The sequence below is a fragment of the Crotalus tigris genome, unplaced genomic scaffold, assembly GCF_016545835.1.
Source record: "Crotalus tigris isolate CLP2741 ecotype Arizona unplaced genomic scaffold, ASM1654583v1 scf7180000024345.2110221, whole genome shotgun sequence".
Lineage (NCBI taxonomy): Eukaryota > Metazoa > Chordata > Lepidosauria > Squamata > Viperidae > Crotalus > Crotalus tigris.
In genome coordinates, this window is record NW_024100514.1 from 1,928,305 (window position 1) to 1,949,829 (window position 21,525).

The 21,525-nt window shown below is 39.4% G+C and overlaps 1 protein-coding gene across 1 annotated transcript; it reads left to right on the forward strand.

Moving 5' to 3' along the window:
- The first annotated feature begins 1,584 nt into the window (after positions 1-1,584).
- Positions 1,585-21,094, forward strand: LOC120300570 (myosin light polypeptide 6-like). The gene is made up of 7 exons (XM_039326774.1): positions 1,585-2,235; positions 8,227-8,254; positions 12,421-12,564; positions 15,220-15,393; positions 18,769-18,846; positions 19,781-19,824; positions 20,820-21,094. Exons 1-6 carry the CDS (start codon positions 2,047-2,049, stop codon positions 19,807-19,809), a joined length of 642 nt encoding a protein of 213 aa, XP_039182708.1. The 5' UTR covers positions 1,585-2,046; the 3' UTR covers positions 19,810-19,824; positions 20,820-21,094.
- Positions 21,095-21,525: the final 431 nt, after the last annotated feature.

The window sequence follows — 21,525 nt, forward strand, 5'->3', positions numbered from 1 at the left end:
AAATATTAAATTTGCAATTTCTTGTATTTTGGAATCTATCAAAAGCAGACATTTGCAGCTGTGACATTAAGAAACATTAGATTTTTTTTTTAAAAAAAGAGTAGCTTGGCTTTGAAACTATTTTTAGATTACCATATAAAATATACAATTAGATACAATAAACATGTCATAAATGATATTCCCTATTATTTCAGCAGATCTTGACTACTATAATAACTATGACACAGACAATAAGGCAAATACTTCCTCTGTTTTCATAGGAGATAATACTGTGACCTATTATACCTTATACATATGGTACTGATCTAAATTATTTATTATAATATTTAAGGTCATATAAAAAGCAAATACATCTGATTTAACTAGTCATTAGCATGTACTGAGGGATACCACACTGGTGGTGATAGTTTGCAACAACTGATACAAAACAGAATCAGATCATGAAGATTCTGAGACATTATGGGAACCAGCAAGAACATTTCTGAAGACCAACAACTCCATTTCTAGTAATGCAATTCAATTCAATTTCTAGTTTTGTTAAGGAGGCAATAGTCTATTATCTGCAAAGGATGTTTCTCTATGTGGTTGGTATTTATTCCCCAGTTCCCTGACATTGCCCATTCTATGGATATTCTGTATCTCCAGGACAAATTAAGGAAAAGTTTAATTTAACAAAGCAGGCTACTTTTTATTTTTTTTATAGTGAAATACAGATAACAATCACCATATCAACAGAGACTAAATATATAAATACACAGGAATTATATGATGAACAAAAAAAACTAGCTATAACAAAATGATTAAAACAAACTAAATGTGACAAAAAGATGGGAAAGGAGTTAATTAGCAACAGAAAACAAAGAAATAAAACTTCCCTATAATATCCTCTCCTAGTGATATAAAACTCAGTCCTTAAGCTCATTGTTATATTTAGATTGCATACTGTCAAATGTGTTGCCTTCTCATTTTTAAGCTTTTGAAAGTTCTAAAATCCATTCCTTAAAATCAGGAAGATAAGTTTCTTTCCATTTGTGTAAAATTATCTCCTTTGCCCTGCCCCAGTCAAAGCTTTTCACAAGAAGACAAAGTGTTTTATTAATGGAGGTCAGCATCTCAGATAGATGCAGACTGTGCTGAGCACTCTTCCCGAATTCTCCATTTTTTTCAGCGTCTCCACCTAGGCTAATATTTGCATGCAAATATTCCTGCATGCCGTGATTAGGCTGCAAAAAAAATTATGTGATTAGCTTGGGTAAAATATTCATTATATATTTGTGTCCAAATATCCACCAATTATTTCCATCCAAGTCCAACAAATGTTCTTTTTCTTCACTTCTGTCCCTGAAGTTGCAGAACTGAGAACATGATGTTTATGGGGCTAATCAGGGAACAAGGATTCTAAAATCTTCTCTAGCTACGTATTTTGCTACTGTTTCCCACCTCTGTTTCATGATAAAGGAGCAGCCATGATTTTGGCTCCAAGACAGAAGGCTGGGACAGAGGGGAGCTCAGTACAATAATGATACAGCATCTCTCTTGAATAATTAAGCCTTTGGTAGCTCCTCACCCTCTGTGACTGGGACAGACGCTATCATTATATAGAATATAAACTAATCCATCCCAACTGCATTCAAGTAGAAGCCCCCTCCCACCCACCTCACTGCCGTTTGCCTTCTGCGAGCCAGTATGGCTGGTGCAGAGAGCCAGAGGTTTTGCTGAGTGAGCTGGCTGGCTGGATGCCATGCAGACAGAGCCAAGGCCTGGCTGCTCAGAGAGGATGCTTAGCTGTAGCAAAGCCTTTGGAGATTGTTCCGTCATGAATGAAGGGAGGACCTAGCATTGCTGAAGGGGACTGAGCTTCCCATTTTTAGATGCATTCCCACTCTGTATCCAGCAATTCCTCTTGGGCTGACATCATTGTATTGACAGAGCTATTTAAGCTGACCCAGGACAGAAACAGTGTGAGCCTGGGGACTTCGCCTACACGTGCTGCTCCTGCTGCTGACTGTGCCTCCACTCTGTTTTCGCAAGGAGACCCCTGGCAGCATGGCCCCCAAGAAGGACCTCCCTGTGAAGCGGCCGGTAGCCCCACCTGCCAAACCAGCAGCTAAACCAGCCGGGCCAAAGCCAGGATTCCTGGCAGGTAAAAGCAAAGTGCCGGAAACAGCACCAGCGCCACCAACACTAGCACCAGAGAAGCCCAAGGAGCCACCCATCGACCTTTCCAAAGTGGTGGTAAGTGAGGCTTGGAGGAAGAGTAAAGCTACAGGGAATCCATTTCTTTCCAAAGGAAGGGCACAATAGCCGCCATCTTAGGTCCTTTTCTCTCCATCAAAAGCAATGCCTTAAGATCTCTATAATGCTTAACTGAGGGGTGTAAGACCTCAGAGCTAGATACGGGAAGAATAAACCCATTAATAATTGACAGTAAATATTTCAAATGTGAAGTATAGGGAGACTTCGTTTAGTGACCACAATTGGGGCAGGCAACTTGGTTATTAAACAAAGTGGTTACTAAGTGAAACTGCAACTGTCCTTCTTACTTTAACTTTGCTTTACGGACCTGCAAAGGTCATAAAGGTGAGGACTGGTTACAAAGTTACATCCCACCCATAACTGCAATAAAACAGTTGCTATATAATCACATTATTAGGAGGAGAAGACTAAATACCCATTAAGGAAAAAAGACATCCTGATTTAGAAGCCATTTATTACCCTGTTACATTGATTTTCTTCATCTTGCCGGATATAAATGTCAGAGTAGCAGCTGCATTTGAGTTTGAGTGATTTCTTCAGGCACGATTTCTTTTTAATTTTTTAAAAATTTCTTTTTAAGCATTTTTTTAAGAAGTGCTTAAAAAAATTAAAATGGTTTGAGAAGGGCATCATTTCCCGTGTTTTGTTAATTGTTTCCCTTGTCTGGTCATCAGGTTTTGCAAAATTTTAAAATGCAAAACCTCTTTATCAGAGGTAAACAGTTAAATAAATACAAGTAGCATGTGTAGAAATATCTTTTTCAACCCAGTAGATTTCTGGGGCAGGGGGAATCACATACATCCCTCTTTAGCCTGACCTGATGTCTTTCACAACATATCTACTGTAATTTCTTTCAAAAATTGGGCAGAAGAGCTGGCAGTTTCAGAGCACACAATGACTGTTCCAGGGCCTGCTTGCTTGAGAGAGAAGAAAAATGCTAACGTCTGCATACCTACCAGACATCTTTTATGGGACTTCTCTAGATTCGCTGGACTACAATCTCCATCAACTCTGGCCCTGGTGATTGAAAGTAACGGTAGGCACCACCAGAGCAGCTTCATAGTATCTCCAAGAACAGCAACTATTCTTATAAATCAGGGGCCCCCAACCCTGGTCTGTGGACCGGTCCCAGTCCGCGGCATGCCAGCAACCGGTTCGCACAAAGAAGCAAAGCCCCATCCGTGGGATGCAGGCAGCACATAAACCCACACACTCTCCGGTCCGCGGAAAAACCTTTCTCCATGGATCTGGTCCCTGATGCCCAAAAGGTTGGGGACCTCAGTTATAAATAACCAAGAACCAGGCCAATGTCAGATGCAAACTGAACCATGCTTTTTCTATGTGCAAATCTAATCTGGTTTTATTATTATTGCTAAATTCTGATGTTCATTTGGGGAGAGCCCTATCTTCCTTTAACTCAAGGGGGGCGCGAGGCTCCGTAAAGGGGGGCTCGTTTGACCTCGGCAAATACTGTCATATTGGATTTCTAGATCGGATCATCCGACTCACTCGCAAGCGGCAGCCCGACGCGGAGGACAACATGACCGCCAACGCACGTGACACATGCAAAGGACCCGATTGGATAGACATGATGCTCTATCCTGATTGGCCAAACCCGCCCGTGTGACTTTTAGACCCGGAAATCGGTCCTCTGTACAGAAAAAGATTTTTTACAGTTGCGCGGGGGGCATGAAATGTTTTCTTCTTCCTAGGGGGGCATGACAGAAAATAATTGAGAACCCCTGCTTTAACTTCACTTGCTATCTCTCCACTGGAAGCAGCTTGGTCTCTCCTAGGAGTCAAGTAGCTTCTGAACTTCCTGCAACATTTCAAAATCATTTATTTCATCTGTATAGCTATAGTTCTCATTTCTCAGAAAAGTAAGCAAGCAATCGAGCAATTTCTGAATTTTTTTTTGTGGGACAGGAAGTTATAAAGTTAGTGGTACAAGGAGAACGAGAGAGTTATAATCAACAGACATTTCACTAGAGACATTTTCAGTTCCCTTTGTAATTTTTAAGGTGAAAAAGAGATTTCGTTATCACTGAAAAATTACAAGGCAGAAAATTCAATGGCTGTATTCCTTTGGATGTTTGTGCAGCTGATTGTGTCCCTTTATTACACTCTAAATAAGTTAACCCTGCTTACTTAATAATTCAAGTATCTCACTTGAATTGGAATAACAGATGCCACAGGAAATTACCATGAATACAATGGCATAACTGTTTGCTTCTTAGGGCATCTGGCTAGGCAAAATTAGAAAGAGAAAAGAATGCTGAACTCACAGCTGATCTTTAATTTGAGTTCAACACCCAAATAAACTGAATGAAATATACAAGTAGTAAAAATAATTATGTACACCTATTTATAGAGACAAGGACCGCTATCTTTTTTCTGACGCAAGATTTATACAGATACCTGTTTAATTTTTGTCTCTGTATCTGCATGAAATTACAAAGATGGCTATTAAGAATTCTAAAACAAGTTCAGGAACAAATTATTATGCATAAATTCAATTGCACGTAAAAAGCTGAATCTTCCTTCTGGTCTCAGTCCTTTGTATCAAAGGCGAGGCTACTACACCAACAAATCCCAACAGTTTTATTATATATAATATTAGCTTTGATTTGAAATTTATTTTAATATACAAACCCAATTTCTTGATCTCTACATTGGACTAACCACTATCCACTATAGCAGTGGTTCTCAACCTTTTTAATGTCGCAACCCCCAACCAGTTGTAAGTCGAGGACTACTCAACCGGTCGTAAGTCGAGGACTACTCAACTGGTGCAGCACCGTTTGCAGAATGGGACTTTTGGCGGGCTCAGCAGGGCAGAGACAGCCTGGACAATTCCTATTGGCTTTTGAAAGCCAATAGAATTAGACTCTATTCAAGAGAGTCTATTCTATTGGCTTTCAAAAGCCAATAGAATAAAAGGGAGTAGCACAGCTAAGGAAAAGGGGGAAAAAATGGCGGACTGCGTTGTTTGGCGACCCCCGTGAAATGGTCGTTCGACCCCAAATGGGGTCCCGACCCACAGGTTGAGAATCACTGCACTATAGCTTTCTGAATTTAGACATTTGGGAGTCCTCACCTACTTTTAAGCAACCATATGAATAGGAAAAACAAACAGATTAACTTCCATTGTTAACTGCTTTCTGCAAACAAATCAAGTCAGGCTTTTTTTGGGGGGGGGAGGTTTAGTAGCAGATGTTGTTGCTGCCAGGTATTATGATGCTCTAAGTTTAGGATGGTTCAATCTTCGCTATACCATAGAGGTTTTAGTTTTAGTTATAGTTCTATTCATTTGGGAGTGTACTATGGATGTTTCATTCTATATGTACTATCATTATGGCAGCATGCAAGGCTGAATGGGAAATAAGTAAAGCCATTTCCCTATCATAACAAGACCTCCACTATCAGACAATGATGACTGGGAACGTTGGCAAGCTAAGGTTAGCAGGAGAGAGGGGTAAGATAAATTTAGCAATTGAAAGGGCTCTTGTTATTTTAAAGACAGGTCCAAACAGCAGGCGCACAAGTCTGGTATTTGGCCTGCATGCTCAGGAAGCCGGGACAGAGACAGGTGGCTACCAGCAGGGAGGAGGCTTAGCATAGAGTACAGTTATTTCAATCCTACCTCTGTAGCTTTGTTGGGATGCCACCTTCTGAAAGCAGCAGATCAAGTTGCGAGAGGACTTGAATGTTCAATCAACAGCCATGTCCTTGTCATGCCGCAGGATTCCTGAAACAGTGAGGTAGGGGCTCCAATTAGATACCAAACCTAGAGCAAATGCAAAGATGTACTTCAATAAGTAGCTATAGCCGTGTGTTTCAATCTTAGCACCTTAAGATGTGTGGACATCAACTCTTAGGATCAGGAAGAAAGTATTTTCTAAATTAGTGTTTCTCAATTGTGGACCCTTTAAACCAGGGGTAGGCAACCTGGGCTATTTTATGACTCATGGACTTCAACTCCCAGAATTCCTGAGCCAGCATAGTTCAGCATGGAAACCTCTCCATTTCTCCTCAGCATGGCTGACTCAGGTATTCTGGGAGTTGAAGTCCACGAGTCATAAAAGAGCCAAGGTTGCCTACCCCTGCTTTAAACTGTGTGAACTTCAACTCCCAGAATTCTGGCTGGGGAATTCTGGAAGTTGAAATCCATACATCTTAAAAGTTGCCAAGGTTGAGAAACACACACACACACACACACACACACACACACACACACACACACACATATATATATATATTCTCAGAGATTACCAAACTCAGGGTCTCTTCAACCCCAACAGTATCGTGGCAGGGCTGTATTGTTCATTGGCCTCCAAACCAATCAAATGTTTCAGGTAAAATTTTCCGCTACATATATTGTTATAATTGCAAATGGGTAATAGTAGGAATGCAAATGCACAATAATAATGTGTCCACTAATACACACGGCACGGCTAAACCTTCAAAGCCTATCATACCTTGGTTAATTAGGCCACCAGTACGGTGCTTTGAGACTTTTTCTTTTGGATCAATTTATTGGTGGGAATGAAAACACAACGGGGGTGGGGGGAGCAATTTGGCCTGCTTCACACCCTGTGGCAGAAGGGCTAAAGGATTCACATCACAAATTCTCCTTCGTACTCTGACCGCGATGGGGCCATTGTGAATGGACTTCCTGCCTAGAACACCACCAGCCATTCTAGAAAACACATACATGGCACCACTTGGTTCTCACGCTCTGACATGCATTCATTTTTATCCTATAGAACATATAGAAGGTTTAGGGCTCGGGGGGGAGAGGAAAACTGGCTCATTGTTAGAGCAGTCCATCCAGGACAGAGACCCCTTTTATAATCAAGTCAGCCTTGACTTGGGCCCAAACCCATGCAACATTCACAGATACACTGCATAGAGTTGGGAAATGTAGTCTCAGTCTGGAGGAAATAATTCACCAGGTTGTGGGGAAGGGGACAAACAGTTTATTTTCTTATTTATTAACTAGATTTTAATAATCCTGTCATTACTCTTTTTATAAATTACTGAAGGCAATCAACATATCTAATACTCTTTCCTTCTCCCATTTTCCACACAACAACCCTGTGAGGTGATGTGTGCTGAGAGACAGGGACTGGCCTAAAGTCATCCAGCCAGTTTTCATGCCTAAGGTGACACTAGAACTCAGAATCTCCTGTTTTCTAGCCTGGTATCTTAACCACTAGACCAGGGGTAGGCAACCTTGGCTTTTTATGACTCGTGGACTTCAACTCCCAGAACTCCTGAGCCAGCACAGCTGGCTCAGGAATTCTGGGAGTTGAAGTCTATGAGTCGTAAAAGAACCAAGGTTGCCCACCCCTGCTTGACTAGACCAAAATGGCTCTCAAAATGTGCTTACAGCTAAGGAGTAAGACTATAAACAGATACATAAAAATAATAAACTTGGAGGATTATGCTATCTAACACATAACATATGACATCAAACAGTACTTTTTCAGTAAAATATTGACAAGCCCTATTTTTTAAATAAAAATCCTCAATACTTGTCACTTGGTGTCTTCAGAACTAAGAATTTAAATTAAAAAAAAGCTTGCTCTAATGTGCAGAGTTTATTTATTTTAAAGAGGCAACAAATGAAATATATCCTCTGAGCCTTAAAAAATTGTCTTCCTCCCATGCAATTACTGGTCAATTCAGAATAAATGAGCCAGGATGAAATATTGAAATTTCTTTCTCACACACACTTTCTGTCACAAGTTCCCCATTAAAGGTTAATTGAATATTGGACTCTGGAACCTCAATAATTACCTAAAGAACAATATCAGTTCTAAAGCTTGTTTTTAAAACAATGCACTTCACTAACAATGGGGTTGATGAACATAAAAACATCTTGGCAAATTTGGGGAAAAATTGTACTATAAGGATTTCTGCTTGTTCTGATAAATGACATAATTTCCTATTTTTTATTCTTTCTAGATTGAATTCACCAAAGAGCAGTTGGAAGGTGAGTTAATTCCATATCACTGGCCACCAAGAGACCTGGCTTTATCTTACCATATATTAATGCATAAACAAACATAAACACAAGCAAATGTGCAAGCAAGCATTAGTGTAATTCAACAGACAACTTTTATTTGTTTCTCCATTGTAACAAAATAACCACTTAGACTTGATTCCTAAGATTATAAACAGATGTTAACAGAAATGGTGTCAGGAAGAGTAAGCTAGTATCTGTATCAAATAACTGATTTATCCCATCTCTATCCTTGAACGTACTTCCACCATTATATCAGATATAACCAGATCCATGCAGATTTGAATTCTGTTGCAAACGTCAGTTATAATTCAGAAGAGACTGAATTCATGTTTTATTCCTGTCGGATGCGGTGCGACCAGATGTAATGGAATGTGAAAATGACCTTGGGGAAAGAGAGGAAAAGATCAGACAAGAGCCAGGAAGGAGCCTCAGTGGCTTAATGATCAGAGAGAGAGAGGGGGGGGGGAGGAAGGGAGGGAGGGAGGGAGAGAGAGAGAGAGAGAGAGAAACTTAGGAAGGACCTGCAGTTAAAAGGGGCAGCAGGGGGGGATTCCTGGACACGTGATAGAGGGGGTATCTAGGAGTGTGAATATGGATAGGATTTCTTATAAGGAATTACTTAGTTTGGTAAGGAAGGATTGGCAATTAAAATCTTTAGCTGAGTTGAAGCAAGAAAATATTGTACACTCTTGGTTTCAGTATAATCAGTTGTTAGTCAGGTGGAGTTTAGATCAAAAGGCTGGTATTACTTTAGATGATGTGAATTTGGTAAAACAGATTAAAGATCAAACTCGAGCCCATATAAAGAGAATTTATAATGTTTTAATAGAATTGGATTCTGAAATGGAGTTAGTTAAAGATTGTATGGTAAAATGGGCACAAAATATTCAAGAGCCGATTCTATTGGACACATGGGAGAGAATTTGGGTTAGAAATGTAAAATTTACTCAAGCTCAAAATTTAAGAGAAAATTTTTATAAAATGTTCTATAGGTGGCATTTGGATCCTCAAAAGTTGTCCTGTATGTATCCTAATTTACAGCCCAAATGTTGGAGATGTGGAAGCTTAAATGCAACTTATTTTCATATTTGGTGGACTTGTAGAAATATAAAAGCTTTTTGGATTAAGATTTGGTGGAACATTCAAAAGATTTTAAAGAGAAAGATTAAGTTTACGCCACAATTATTTTTGTTAGGTGTTATTGTAGATTTTGATGTTAAAGAAATTAATTTGATGTTGAATCTTATAACAGCTGCAAGATTATTGGTGGGGCAACATTGGAAGAAAGATTCTTTGCCTACTATGGAAGAATAGATACTCAAGGTGTCTAATTTAGCAGAAATGGCAAAAATTTCCGCTTATTTGAAGGTCTACTCACAAGAAAGATATATTTTGGTTTGGAGAAGATGGATAGATTATATTCAGAATAAATATGAGACTAAAAAGTATTATTTAGCTTATGAGTAAATTTTAGATTATTATTAATAGTTTGATATGGTAGAATTTATATTACTCTTAGTTTTATGGTTTAATTATATTATTATTTTCGTATTTAATTTGTTAATATTTATTTTGAAAAGGAGTTAAAGCAGTGGTTCTCAACCTTTCTAATGCCGTGACCCCATAATACAGTTCCCCATGTTGTGGTGACCCCCAAGTGGATGTGGCCACCAATAAGAGGGAGTAGGACAGCTAGGGAAAAGGGAAAAAAATGGCAGACAGTGTGGTTTGGTGACTCCCATGAAATGGTCGTTTGACCCCAAATGGGGTCCCGACCCACAGGTTGAGAACCACTGAGTTAAAGCATGTTATGGGTTTGACTGTTTGTATAGTTGGGTAATGTTAGTTAGATTACGATTGTTTATTTGTAACCCTGTAATCAGCTCTGGGAAGTGGGGGAGGGGGGAGGGGTGGGAGGGATTTGGGATATATATTGTATAAAATCTTTAAAACTTTTAATAATAAAAAAGGGGCAGCAGGAAGTCTGTACAGTATTTTCAGACTTGCAAGATATTAAGGTAGTCTTACAATAAAGTAAGACCACTTTATTATAACTATATAAGTATTATAACTTACTTTATAAGTAAGATATACATTTCAGTCCTACAAGAAAGACCAGACTAAAAACCAAGGCCACGTAGATCAGTATTACTTTTATTCTAACAGAGTCTTCTTGCAAGTCTTCCTGCATTCATCGTTCTTCCCCCTCCCTCTTTATCTTTGTGTGAAGAAAAAAAGAGAATTAAATAATCAAGAATCCTTCTTGCAATAAATATCTCAGGCTTTAGGGTACTGTAAGACTACAGGTAGCCCTCCAAAATTTCCGTTGCTAAGCGAGACATTTGTTAAGTGAATTTTGCCCCATTTTTACAACCTTTCTTGTTAAGTGAATCACTGCAGGTGTGAAGTTAGTAATACAGTTATTAAGTGAATCTGTGTTTCCCCTTGACTTTGCTTGTCAGAAGATCGCCAAAGGTGATCATATGACCCCAGGACACTGCAACCATCATAAATATGAGTCAATTGTTCATGTGACTGTGGGGATGTGCAACGGTTTCTAAGTTTGAAAAACGGTCATCAGTCACTTTTTTCAGTGTCTTCGTAGCTTTGAACAGTCACTAAATAAACTGTTGTAAGTCAAGGACTACCTATACAACTCCTTTTGAATTTCCTTCTCGTCTCGCCTGAATATGAGAGCACTTTCAAATGACAGTATGTCTTTACTAAGGAATCTGACTTGCTTGGCGGGCTCATCACACATTCTTCAAGCTGTGCCACTGAGCAGCAAATTCTCACGAAGCTGTGAACCTTGACACAATGGTCTGCCAACAGCAATAAATCTTCATAATGCCACCTTTGTCACATCTCCAGCCTACCGTGAAGCCAGCCTAAATTCAACTTTAGCTGGTTGAGATTTAAAGCAATGTTGCTGTATGAATGTCGCATGGCACCTCACTGATGACACATCGGTAATGATCCCATCAGAGGCTGAGACCTGCCCAGCTCCTCTTGCCCATCGGCCCCATCCCACCCATCAGTTGCTGGGTTCTGCCTTCATAGCTGTTTGGTTTCTATTACTGGAGAGACCTAATGATCTCGCTCCCACAGCTGTGTTTCTCCACCGGAGAAATGCCCTGGAGAAGCATTATGCTGGCTGTTAAGAGTCATAGGCTTAGTGCTCTTTTGGAAGAATTTTTAAACATGTGTCACTTAGACAATCTGTCACCATGGCCCAAGCCTGCCCATCCCTATCCTGAACACACATTCAGGACAGGGAGACTTTGCTGCTTTTGCCATTGGCAGATGATCCTGGGTGGGACAGCAAACGTATCCCACATTAAAACTGCAAAGGACAGAAACAGTCACCAGTCTTGCTACAGAACCAGAAGAAATATGTTGTTGGGACACACTTTTTGGCCCATTTAGAGAGGGAAGGGATCCTCATTAACATAGCTAGGAGGAAAAGCCCTAGAAGGAATTTTAATAATTCTCAGAACTGAAATTTTGCTATAATTAGTTCAATTATTAGAGAGAGGATTAGGTACCTGAGGAGCAACATCTGAGTGCTCTAAGTGTGAAATGGAAAGGATCAATTCCCCAATAACAAAATCCCAAAAACAAGACAATGATGACCTTTTGAAAGATCATTGAGATGCTTTACATATAAAAAGTAGGAACAGCCAAACCCTTCCAGATCACCATCTTCATCTCTCTAGATCAGAGGTACCCAACATTTTGGGCACCAGGGACCGTGGAGAAAGGTTTTCCCAGGGATCGGAAAGTGTGTGGTTTTGTGTGCTACCTGTATCCCACGGATGGGGCTTTGCTTGTTTGTGTGGACCGGTTGCTGGCATGCCACAGCTGGTACCAGTCCACGGACCGGGGGTTGGGGACCCCTGCTCTAGATGTATCACAAACAGAGTTTGCTGTTAGAGAGGAAGCCTCCTCCTAATTGACTATGACTGACAGAAACTGGGCAGGCAGGTGCCCAGTTTTTTAGGATTACATATAAATCCTCTAGTTGACACTGGCAGAAGGACAAGCTTGACACTTTATCTCCATCAAACTCCTGGCCCCCTGCAGCTCTCCACATCACCAAAGAATTATATCAAAGTTTGATCTGATCTCTCTAGATTACAAGGAGGCCTTTGGGCTCTTTGATCGGGTCGGTGATGGCAAAATCCAGTTGAGCCAGTGTGGAGATGTGATGAGGGCACTGGGCCAGAATCCTACTAATGCTGAAATCCGGAAAGTCCTGGGACATCCAAAGCCTGATGGTAAGTCATCTCTGGTTTACCATGTGCAGGGAAAATTATAATACAGTATGACCACAGGATGGCAGCAGATTCCAGATTTAAGGGATCATATTAGAACATTCAGACTTCATTTAAGAACAGATCCCTTGTAGTTAAGAATATAAAGCTGGAAAATGTGGGTTATGTAGTTCCTCTGATGAGGAAAAACTCTGTCTTCTTCTTCTTCTGTCTCAATTATAATCTGATTTCTGATGCACAGGAATAAATATCTTAACATATAAACTCTGTTACAATTATTAGAAGCGTGCAGCCATTCTTCCTGAACATGCAAGGAACCTGCAACACCATTTATGAGTAAAGAAATCACTCTAGTATAATTTATATTTGCAAGAATATGTTAAAAAATTGGACCGACACTTAGTTGAATGAAACATAATGGCCAACAGTATAATACATATACAGTATAATGCTAAACATAAGTAGTAGTCTATGTATCACAGTAGCTGAGTTCAAGAATTATGCTAAACTCAAATTAAACTTAGCAAAATGTGTGAACTCAGGCAATGTGATTAAGAGGAGGGATTTAAAAATATAAATGTATATACTCTTCCCTATATTGAACACATAACCTAAATTAAGTGCATAATAAATCTAAGCACACAAAAATATAGTGTATCAAAGAAAAATATAGCATATCAAAGATAACGTTTTTCTAATTTAATTTGCATTTAAAATTTACATTTTTCAAACAATCTGGATTTCAAGAGTTCAAGCTAAAAAATTATAGCAGTAAAAAAGTGATAAGCCAGTCTGGCATAGAACTTAAAACAGGGACTCTGTGAGTTTTGGTGTACCTTAGGCATAAAGCCAGTTTAGGTGATCTTGGACCATCCCTCTTTCTTAGGCTTTGGGAGGCAAGCAAGGGCAAATCCTTTCCAAAATCTTGCCAATAAAACTAGAGGGACTCCTTCTGGCAGATGCCAGGAATCAACACTAACTCAAAGGCAGACACACACAAAATTGCAAGACTAGCAGTTGTGCAGGACATGTATACACCCTGGAAACTTCTTTCTTTATTGTATTATGCTTTCAGCATATTTTTAATTGTATTCTACTATTCAGGCCAGGAGAGTCAAACCAGCACAATCCAAAAAAAAGAATACAGAATAACAGAGTTGGAAGGGATCTTGAGGTCTTCTAGTCTAACCCTCTGCTTGAGTAGGAGACCTATAATTATATATACCCTACATACATACCCGGTACATAACATACATAAATGAGAGAGAGTCTATACCCTAAACCAATACACCTTATACTAGTGATGGCGAACCTTTTAGAGACCGAGTGCCCAAAAACCGCCCCCGCCCCATTCCACCTCCCACCCTGCCTCCTGCCCCGCCCACCTGCAGGGACATGTACCGACTCCATGGCCCGCAGCAGATCACCCAGGCAGCCCTGCAGCACCATGGCAGCCATGCCTCCGCCCACACTCCACAGCATCATCTGCACACTATGAGGTGCGAAGGCGAAGTCGTGTCCCTGCTGCCCAGCTATGTCCTTGGCTGCGATGCTCCGTGTGGGCCGCACCCGGGGGCAATTCTCCTCCACAGAGGCTGCTGGTGAAGAAGGGGCCACGGGGAGGCGGGGCTGGGGCGATGACATGCGTACCCACAGAGAGGGCTCCGAATGCCGCCTCTGGCAGGCGTGCCATAGGTTCGCCACCACTGCCCTATACACTATAAAAAGAGGTATCCATAGGTCAGAAACAAATCCCTTCCCCCAACAGCTCAGTATATGTCAGTTTCTATATTCATCTATATTATTTATATTCGCTTTAATCTTAGGATAGTGAATGATCCCAGCCACAGCTCTGCAACTCATTGGCTTCAAAGAGGAAAGTTATTTGGGGCGGGCAGGGGTGCTCATATTGCATCTGCCGAGCCTTCTTAAAGCTGACAGGCCTATTCCGATGATAGCTGGCCTTTAAGAAGATGCCGTGTGTCATGACTGGAGCACCCCCCGCACGTTATCATCTTTCCTCCTTCGAATCCGGGTTACTTACGTAGCTCTACAGTACAGAGATAACATAATAACAGAATTGGAAGGGACCTTGGAGGTCTTCTAGTCCAACTCCCTGCTCAAGTGGGAAACCTTGTACCATTTCAGACAAATGGTTGTCCAATCTCTTCTTAAAAACTTCCAGTGTTGGAGCATCCATAACTTCTGGAGGCAAGAAGTTCCACTGATTAATTGTTCTCACTGTCAGGAAATTTCTCCTTAGTTTCACTTACATTTTCCCATTTTCACTTGCAGCCAAGAACACAAATCTCTCCCCAGAATATGTTCTCACATATACTTAGATATACTCACCTAGATTCCCAAGAATGGATTCTGGTTATCAGCCACAGTTATCAAGTCTAAGCAATTCATCACCTGGGGCTATTTATTGCCAATCCTTTTTTTCTGACTGTTCAACACATCTAATTTAGTTGTTTTTAAAGGACATGCAAGTCCCTCAGCAATTTTTTTTCTTTAGTTTTAATTCCTTAGTGAAGGAGTTCTACCTGTGTGACACAGAAATAGCTTTTTGAGATTCAAGGATGGAGAGTTGGGTGGGAAATTAATGCTTCTTCTCCTTTTGCATCTTCTCTTCCCCTACCTTCTGATCGCCCCCAGAGCTGAATTCTAAACGGGTGGAGTTTGAAGAGTTCCTGCCAATGCTGCAGACAGTTGCCAAGAACAAAGATCAAGGCACCTATGAAGATTATGTGGAAGGGCTCAGAGTCTTTGATAAAGAGGGGAACGGCACCGTAATGGGGGCAGAACTGCGCCATGTCCTTTCCACTCTGGGTAAGTATAGTTCCTATCACCACCACCATGAAAAGGCACTAAAAAGCATTACCAGGGGAAATTGCCACAGAACTTCCAAACAAGCAAATTCATCTTAAGCTATAGCTACAACCTCAATTTGCCTTCTTTGGAAAGCACTAATCAATAAACATCAGTGTTCTCCTGATCTACTTTTAACACTGGTTGTAATTCAACAAATTATTTGGATGGTTTTCTATCCCTTTCATGTTAATTTTAGCTCTGTTGTAATGTCTGGTGAATTATCTCTAAGAAATAGAGCACAACAAGGATGAAAACTGTTTTGAATGCATTTGAGTCAATATAAAAGAGAGAAAAAATGACATTGCCATAGGTGTATACTATAGGCCACCCAACCAACAAGAGGAAATAGAAGAACTTTTTGCTAGTCAGCTAACTAAGGTATGTAGGAAGCACATCACAATAGTAATGGGGGACTTTAACTACCCTGACATTAACTTGAAGACAAACTCTGCACCAAGTGGAAGATCAAACAGATTCCTGACAAACCTAGCAGACAACTTTGTCTCCCAAAAAGTAGAGAAGGGAACTAGAGGATTAGCCAGTTTGGATCTAATTCTCACTAACAGAGATGAAATGATAGAAGGTGTTGAAGCCACAGGAACCTTGGGAGGTAGTGATCATGCAATATTGGAATTCAACACTATGGAAGCACAACCAATAGAACATAGTCAAACTAGAGTCTTGAACTTCAAGAGAGCTAATTTCAATAAACTTAGAGAGGCTTGGGAAGGATTACATGGATGAGAATCCTCCAGGGGAAAACAACTCAAGAAGATTGGGAAATTTTGAAAAGCGAGATAATAGAAGTCCAGTCTAGCACAATACCAACAAAGAGGAAAAATAACAGCTCTCAAAAGAAACCAGCATGGCTGCATAAAGAACTCTCTGATAAATTGAAAGATAAAAAGGACAAGTATAGAAAGTAGAAAGAGGGGCACATAACTAAATCAGAATATCAACAAATAGCCCGAGCCTGCAAAGATGAAGTGAGGAAAGCTAAGGCTCATAATGAACTAAGGCTTGCGACCAAAGTCAAAAATAACAAAAAAAAGCTTCTTTCAACATGTAAAAATCAAGAAAAAAGTGAAGAAAATGATTGGTCCATTAGTGGGTGAAAGTGGCAAGAAGGTGACAAGCAATAGGGAGAAAGCAGAACTATTTAACTTGTTTTTTGCATCTGTCTTTACACAAAGGAGAAAAACAGACCAACCTATCAAAAATAGTGCCATAAAAAACAGTACAGAAACACGTTAAGATAGGCAAGAAAATGGTAAGTGAGCACCTGTCCAGCCTAGACGAGTTCAAATCGCCAGAACCAGATGGATTACACCCCAAGGTTCTCAAGGAACTGGCAGATGTGTTCTCAGAACCACTGAACTATATTTTTCAAAGATCATGGAGCACTGGGGAATACCAGAGGACTGGAAAAGAGCTGATGTAGTTCCCATCTTCAAAAAAGGAAAAAAAATGGATCCAGGAAATTACAGACCTATCAGCCTGACCTCAATACCTAGGAAGATTCTGGAAAAGATAATCAAACAACAAATCAGCGAATACCTAGAGGCAAACAAAATCACTACTAAAAGCCAACATGGGTTTGTCAAAAACAGATCATGCCAGACAAACCTTATTGCATTCTTTGACCAAGTGACAAAATTAGTGCATCAGAGGAATGCTGTGGATATAATTTACTTGGACTTCAGTAAAGCATTTGATAAAGTAGATCACAAGCTACTATTCGATAAGATAGAAAAATGTGGATTAGATAGCATCACCACCAGATGGATTCGTAGCTGGCTGACCGATCGCACTCAGCGTGTGGTCCTCAATGGAACCGCATCTACATGGAGGGAAGTGTGTAGTGGGGTGCCCCAGGGCTTTGTTCTAGGTCCAGTGCTCTTCAACATCTTCATCAACGATTTGGACGAGGGGATAGATGGGGAACTCATCAAATTTGCGGATGACACCAAGCTGGCAGGAATAGCCAACACTCCAGAAGACAGGCTTAAGATACAGGAGGACCTGGACAGACTTGAACACTGGGCGCTATCTAACAAAATGAAATTCAATGGTGAAAAAAGTAAGGTTCTGCATTTGGGCAAGGGGAACCAAATGTACAGGTATAGTATAGGTGTGCCTTGCTCAATAGTAGTAACTGTGAGAGGGATCTCGGAGTCCTAGTGGACAATCACTTAAATATGAGCCAGCAGTGTGCTGCAGCTGCCAAAAAAGCCAACTCAGTGCTGGGCTGCATTAACACAGGGATAGAATCAAGATCACTTTACAATGCCTTGGTAAGGCCACACTTGGAATACTGCATCCAGTTTTGGTCACCACGATGTAAAAAAGATGCTGAGACTCTAGAAAGAGTACAGAGAAGAGCAACAAAGATGATTAGGGGACTGGAGGCTAAAACATATGAGGAACGGTTGTTGGAATTGGGTATATCTAGTTTAATGAAGAGAAGGATGAAGGGGGACATGATAGCAGTGTTCCAATATCTCAGGGGCTGCCACAAAGAAGAGGGAGTCAAGCTATTCTCCAAAGCCCCTGAGGGCAGGACAAGAAGCAACAGATGGAAACTAATCAAGGAGAGAAGCAACCTAGAACTAAGGAGAAACTTCCTGACAGTTAGAACAATTAACCAATGGAACAACCTGCCTCCAGAAACGGTGAATACTCCAACACTGGAAGTTTTTAAGAAAAGATTGGACAGCCATTTGTCCAAAATGGTGTAGGGTTTCCTGCCTGAGCAGGGGGTTGGACTTGATGATCTCCAAAGTCCCTTCAAACTTTATTATTATTATTATTATGGATCATCGCAGTCAGCCAGATGTTCATTACTACTACTACTACTACTACTACTACTACTACTACTACTACTACTATTATTATTATTATTATTATTATTATCCTTTCTCCATTGATGGGGGTTCTTCTAATTTGATTTACTTTATAAAATATCAGGTGAAATTTGTGTTTTAGTTGTAAAGTGGCATTTTAGTTGTAAAGGTCTTTTTAAAAAAGCAAAATATTGGCTTGCCTACATTTAGAAATATTGGGCCAATGTGATCCTTACAGGCTTTTAGCTGGGGTGAGTAAAGCCCTTTATGTTGCGTGTTTTTGTTGTTACCTGGTTTTGCCAACCTTTTGCTTTTTTCTTCTGTTTTTATTGGATTTTTTCTAATTTCTTTTCACTTAGAAAAACGTTTTACTTTTTTTTTTTTACTTTTACTTCCACTAAGTTACTAGGAATTGGACGGAGGGAGGGTATACAAATGTAATGAATATACTGATGAAAAATAAACCTTCCTTTTTTATTATTTTTTTCAGGTGAGAAAATGACAGAAGAAGAAGTAGATTCTCTATTATCAGGGCATGAAGATGCTAATGGTTGCATTAATTATGAAGGTAAGATATTATGCCTGTTATCAGTTGAGCGGTTATGCAAGATATTTGTTTCATGTTGAAAACATCAGAATGTCCACATCTGGCAGGCAAATAAGCCCCCAAAATAGTGAATGTTGGAAGATTCTTATTTTCACAGAACATTGTATAAATAGGAAACCCCTTATGGATTTTTTTGTGTAAAGCATTAAAAATGAACATTATATGTTTTGAGGATTAGATTAGCTAGATTTAAGAAAGAAGAGAATCATGATGCAACTTTAGAGAAAGAGGGCAATTTATAATTGTACTTATAACTATTGTGAAGAAAATTAGAAGCCACTTTGTAGCCTTTTTCATTCTATTATATTTTTCTTCTATAGTACTTCTACATTTTTCTTTCTTAGGATTTTAGATTTTTATTTGATTGCTTTTTCTTTTTTCTTGATTATCCTTCATTAGTTTGTATTAGTTTTTTACCTGGTTTTTAAAACTTCCAATAAAATTTTATATAAAATTGCATAAGTATGGAATACTAATATTGTGCTGATATGGGATCTGTGTATCCATCAGTGCTGATGTAGATGTCAGAATTACTTAAAGATTAGCAACGGGACTTCAGTTATTCCTGTTATTTATTAAAAATTAAACCAGAGCCAGATATATTTTTTAAAAAGCCATTCAAAAGAAAGTTATCAGATGTAATGTCTGCTCTTCCAATGAGGTTTGCATTTTATCACAATGTATACAGGCTAGTTGCTGTATGAAAATAAATTAAAATGACCTGTGGTAATAATTTGCAGCCAACTTCTATCTGTCATCAGTCTGAGGCAACTACAATAGCAGGGATGGCTGCTTCCTCAGGTGAAATAATTTTATGTGAAAATAAGTCCTGGGACAAAAGTTAACCACAGAGGGTGATTTTAATCCCTTAATTTCTCTTCTTTCTCTCTCACAGCATTTGTCAAACATATCATGGCAAGCTGAGCTGGGGGTCTATGAGTAAGTGCAGTATTTCCAAGCATCATTTATATTGTGGATTGACGAGAGGTCCTTCCCCCCCCCCTTCTAAATAAGATTCTTCTTCATAGCTTTTTCACAGGCAATCCTTCATCTCTCCTTCACATATCCTACCTAGAGCGTTTTATTGCCATTGCAGGCTATGTTATCCAAACTGTACACACACAGTTAGGCAAAACTTGCCAGGACACTGCTTTCTACCATATCCCTGAACGTTATAACAAAATATGAATTACTGGATCCAACAATTCTTACCAAATTTGTGAAGTTCACTATTAAAAGCAGTTATTAGAGTTCTTGGTGATTAAAAACCAAAGACTGCCATATTGATCCATGACAGAGTAAAATATTGGCACAGTAAAGGTAGTCCTTACGACCACAATTGAGCCCAAACTTTCTGTTGTTAAGTGAGACATTTGTTAAGTAAGTTTTGTCCCACTTTACGACCTTTCTTGCCACGGTTGTTAAATGTATCACTGCAATTGTTAAGTTAGTAAAAAGGTTGTTAAGTGAATCTGGCTTCTCCACTGACTTTGCTTGTCAGAAGTTGCAAAAAGTGATCACATGACCCTGGGACACAGCAACGGTCATAAATATAAGCCAGTTGCCAAGCATCTGAATTTTGATCATGTGATCATGGGGATGCTTCAATAGTTGTTTGAAAAGCGGTTATAAGTCACTTTTTTAGTGCCATTGTAAATTTGAACATTCACTAAACTGTTGTAAGTTGAAGACTGTAATATATATATATATATATATATATATATATATATATATATATATATATATATATATATATATAGAAAGAATGTAGTACCAATAGAAAGTTAATTATAAAGTTGATCAAAAATAAAATTGAGGAATTTCACCACTTTGTCATTATTTTTCTGAAGAGACATTTGTGCCTTCTTTTAGTAATTTTTGCCAAACTTTGATACTTATGGACATGAGAGACAAATATTCCCTTTTCTTCACAGGGCTGCTCAAGATGCTGTCTTCAGGTATATCTCCTCAGCCTACAGTCCTCAATGGAGTCAGTTTCCCCTTTTTTCTACCTTTGTAAACACATAACCTGCAACCCAGCAATTTTTCCCTGCGTAGACTGTAAAGATATCTTTATAAACACTGAATTGGTGAAACTTCAGTACATCAGTCAGTGATCATCTATGGAAATAGAAGGGAGCAGCAGCAGCAAAAATTTCACCATTTTTTGTGTGAAGAAATCCACATTCTTAAATCATCTGACTCTACAAACTACTCATTTTTCTAAACAATAAAGTGTTTGATTTTCAGATGTTCTGATTTCTTGATTTGTCATTACTTTCCAAGCACTGAGGTATGACAAGGAGAGTCTGCTTAATGTCCAAGATGTACACAATCATTTTGAAAAGGATGGGGCAGGTGGCAATATCTGTCTAAGAATTTTCTTGCATATCTGAGCCAGTGTTGTAGAACAAAATAAAGTAACCACAGATTATTTAAATAGCTAGGTTATGTTAAAACCCAAACCCATCGGGACAAAAAGTTACTAAGGCAGAACTTCTTGATCATATTTTGCATTTTCTATTAGCTATGGGAAATTTAGGTGTCTGCTCAAACCCAAAAGAGGTACTTGGAAATTCAAGTTCAATTTTGACTTCCAGATCTCCAGGCACAGAGGGGAGGGATAGAGTGTCCCTAAAA

Coding starts and splice junctions, on each gene's coding strand:
- LOC120300570 (XM_039326774.1), top strand. CDS start 2,047: ATGGCCCCCAAGAAGGACCTCCCTGTGAAGCGGCCGGTAGCCCCACCT. Junction 8,255..12,420: donor CACCAAAGAGCAGTTGGAAG/GTGAGTTAATTC, acceptor TGATCTCTCTAG/ATTACAAGGAGGCCTTTGGG. Junction 18,847..19,780: donor TGGTTGCATTAATTATGAAG/GTAAGATATTAT, acceptor TCTCTCTCACAG/CATTTGTCAAACATATCATG.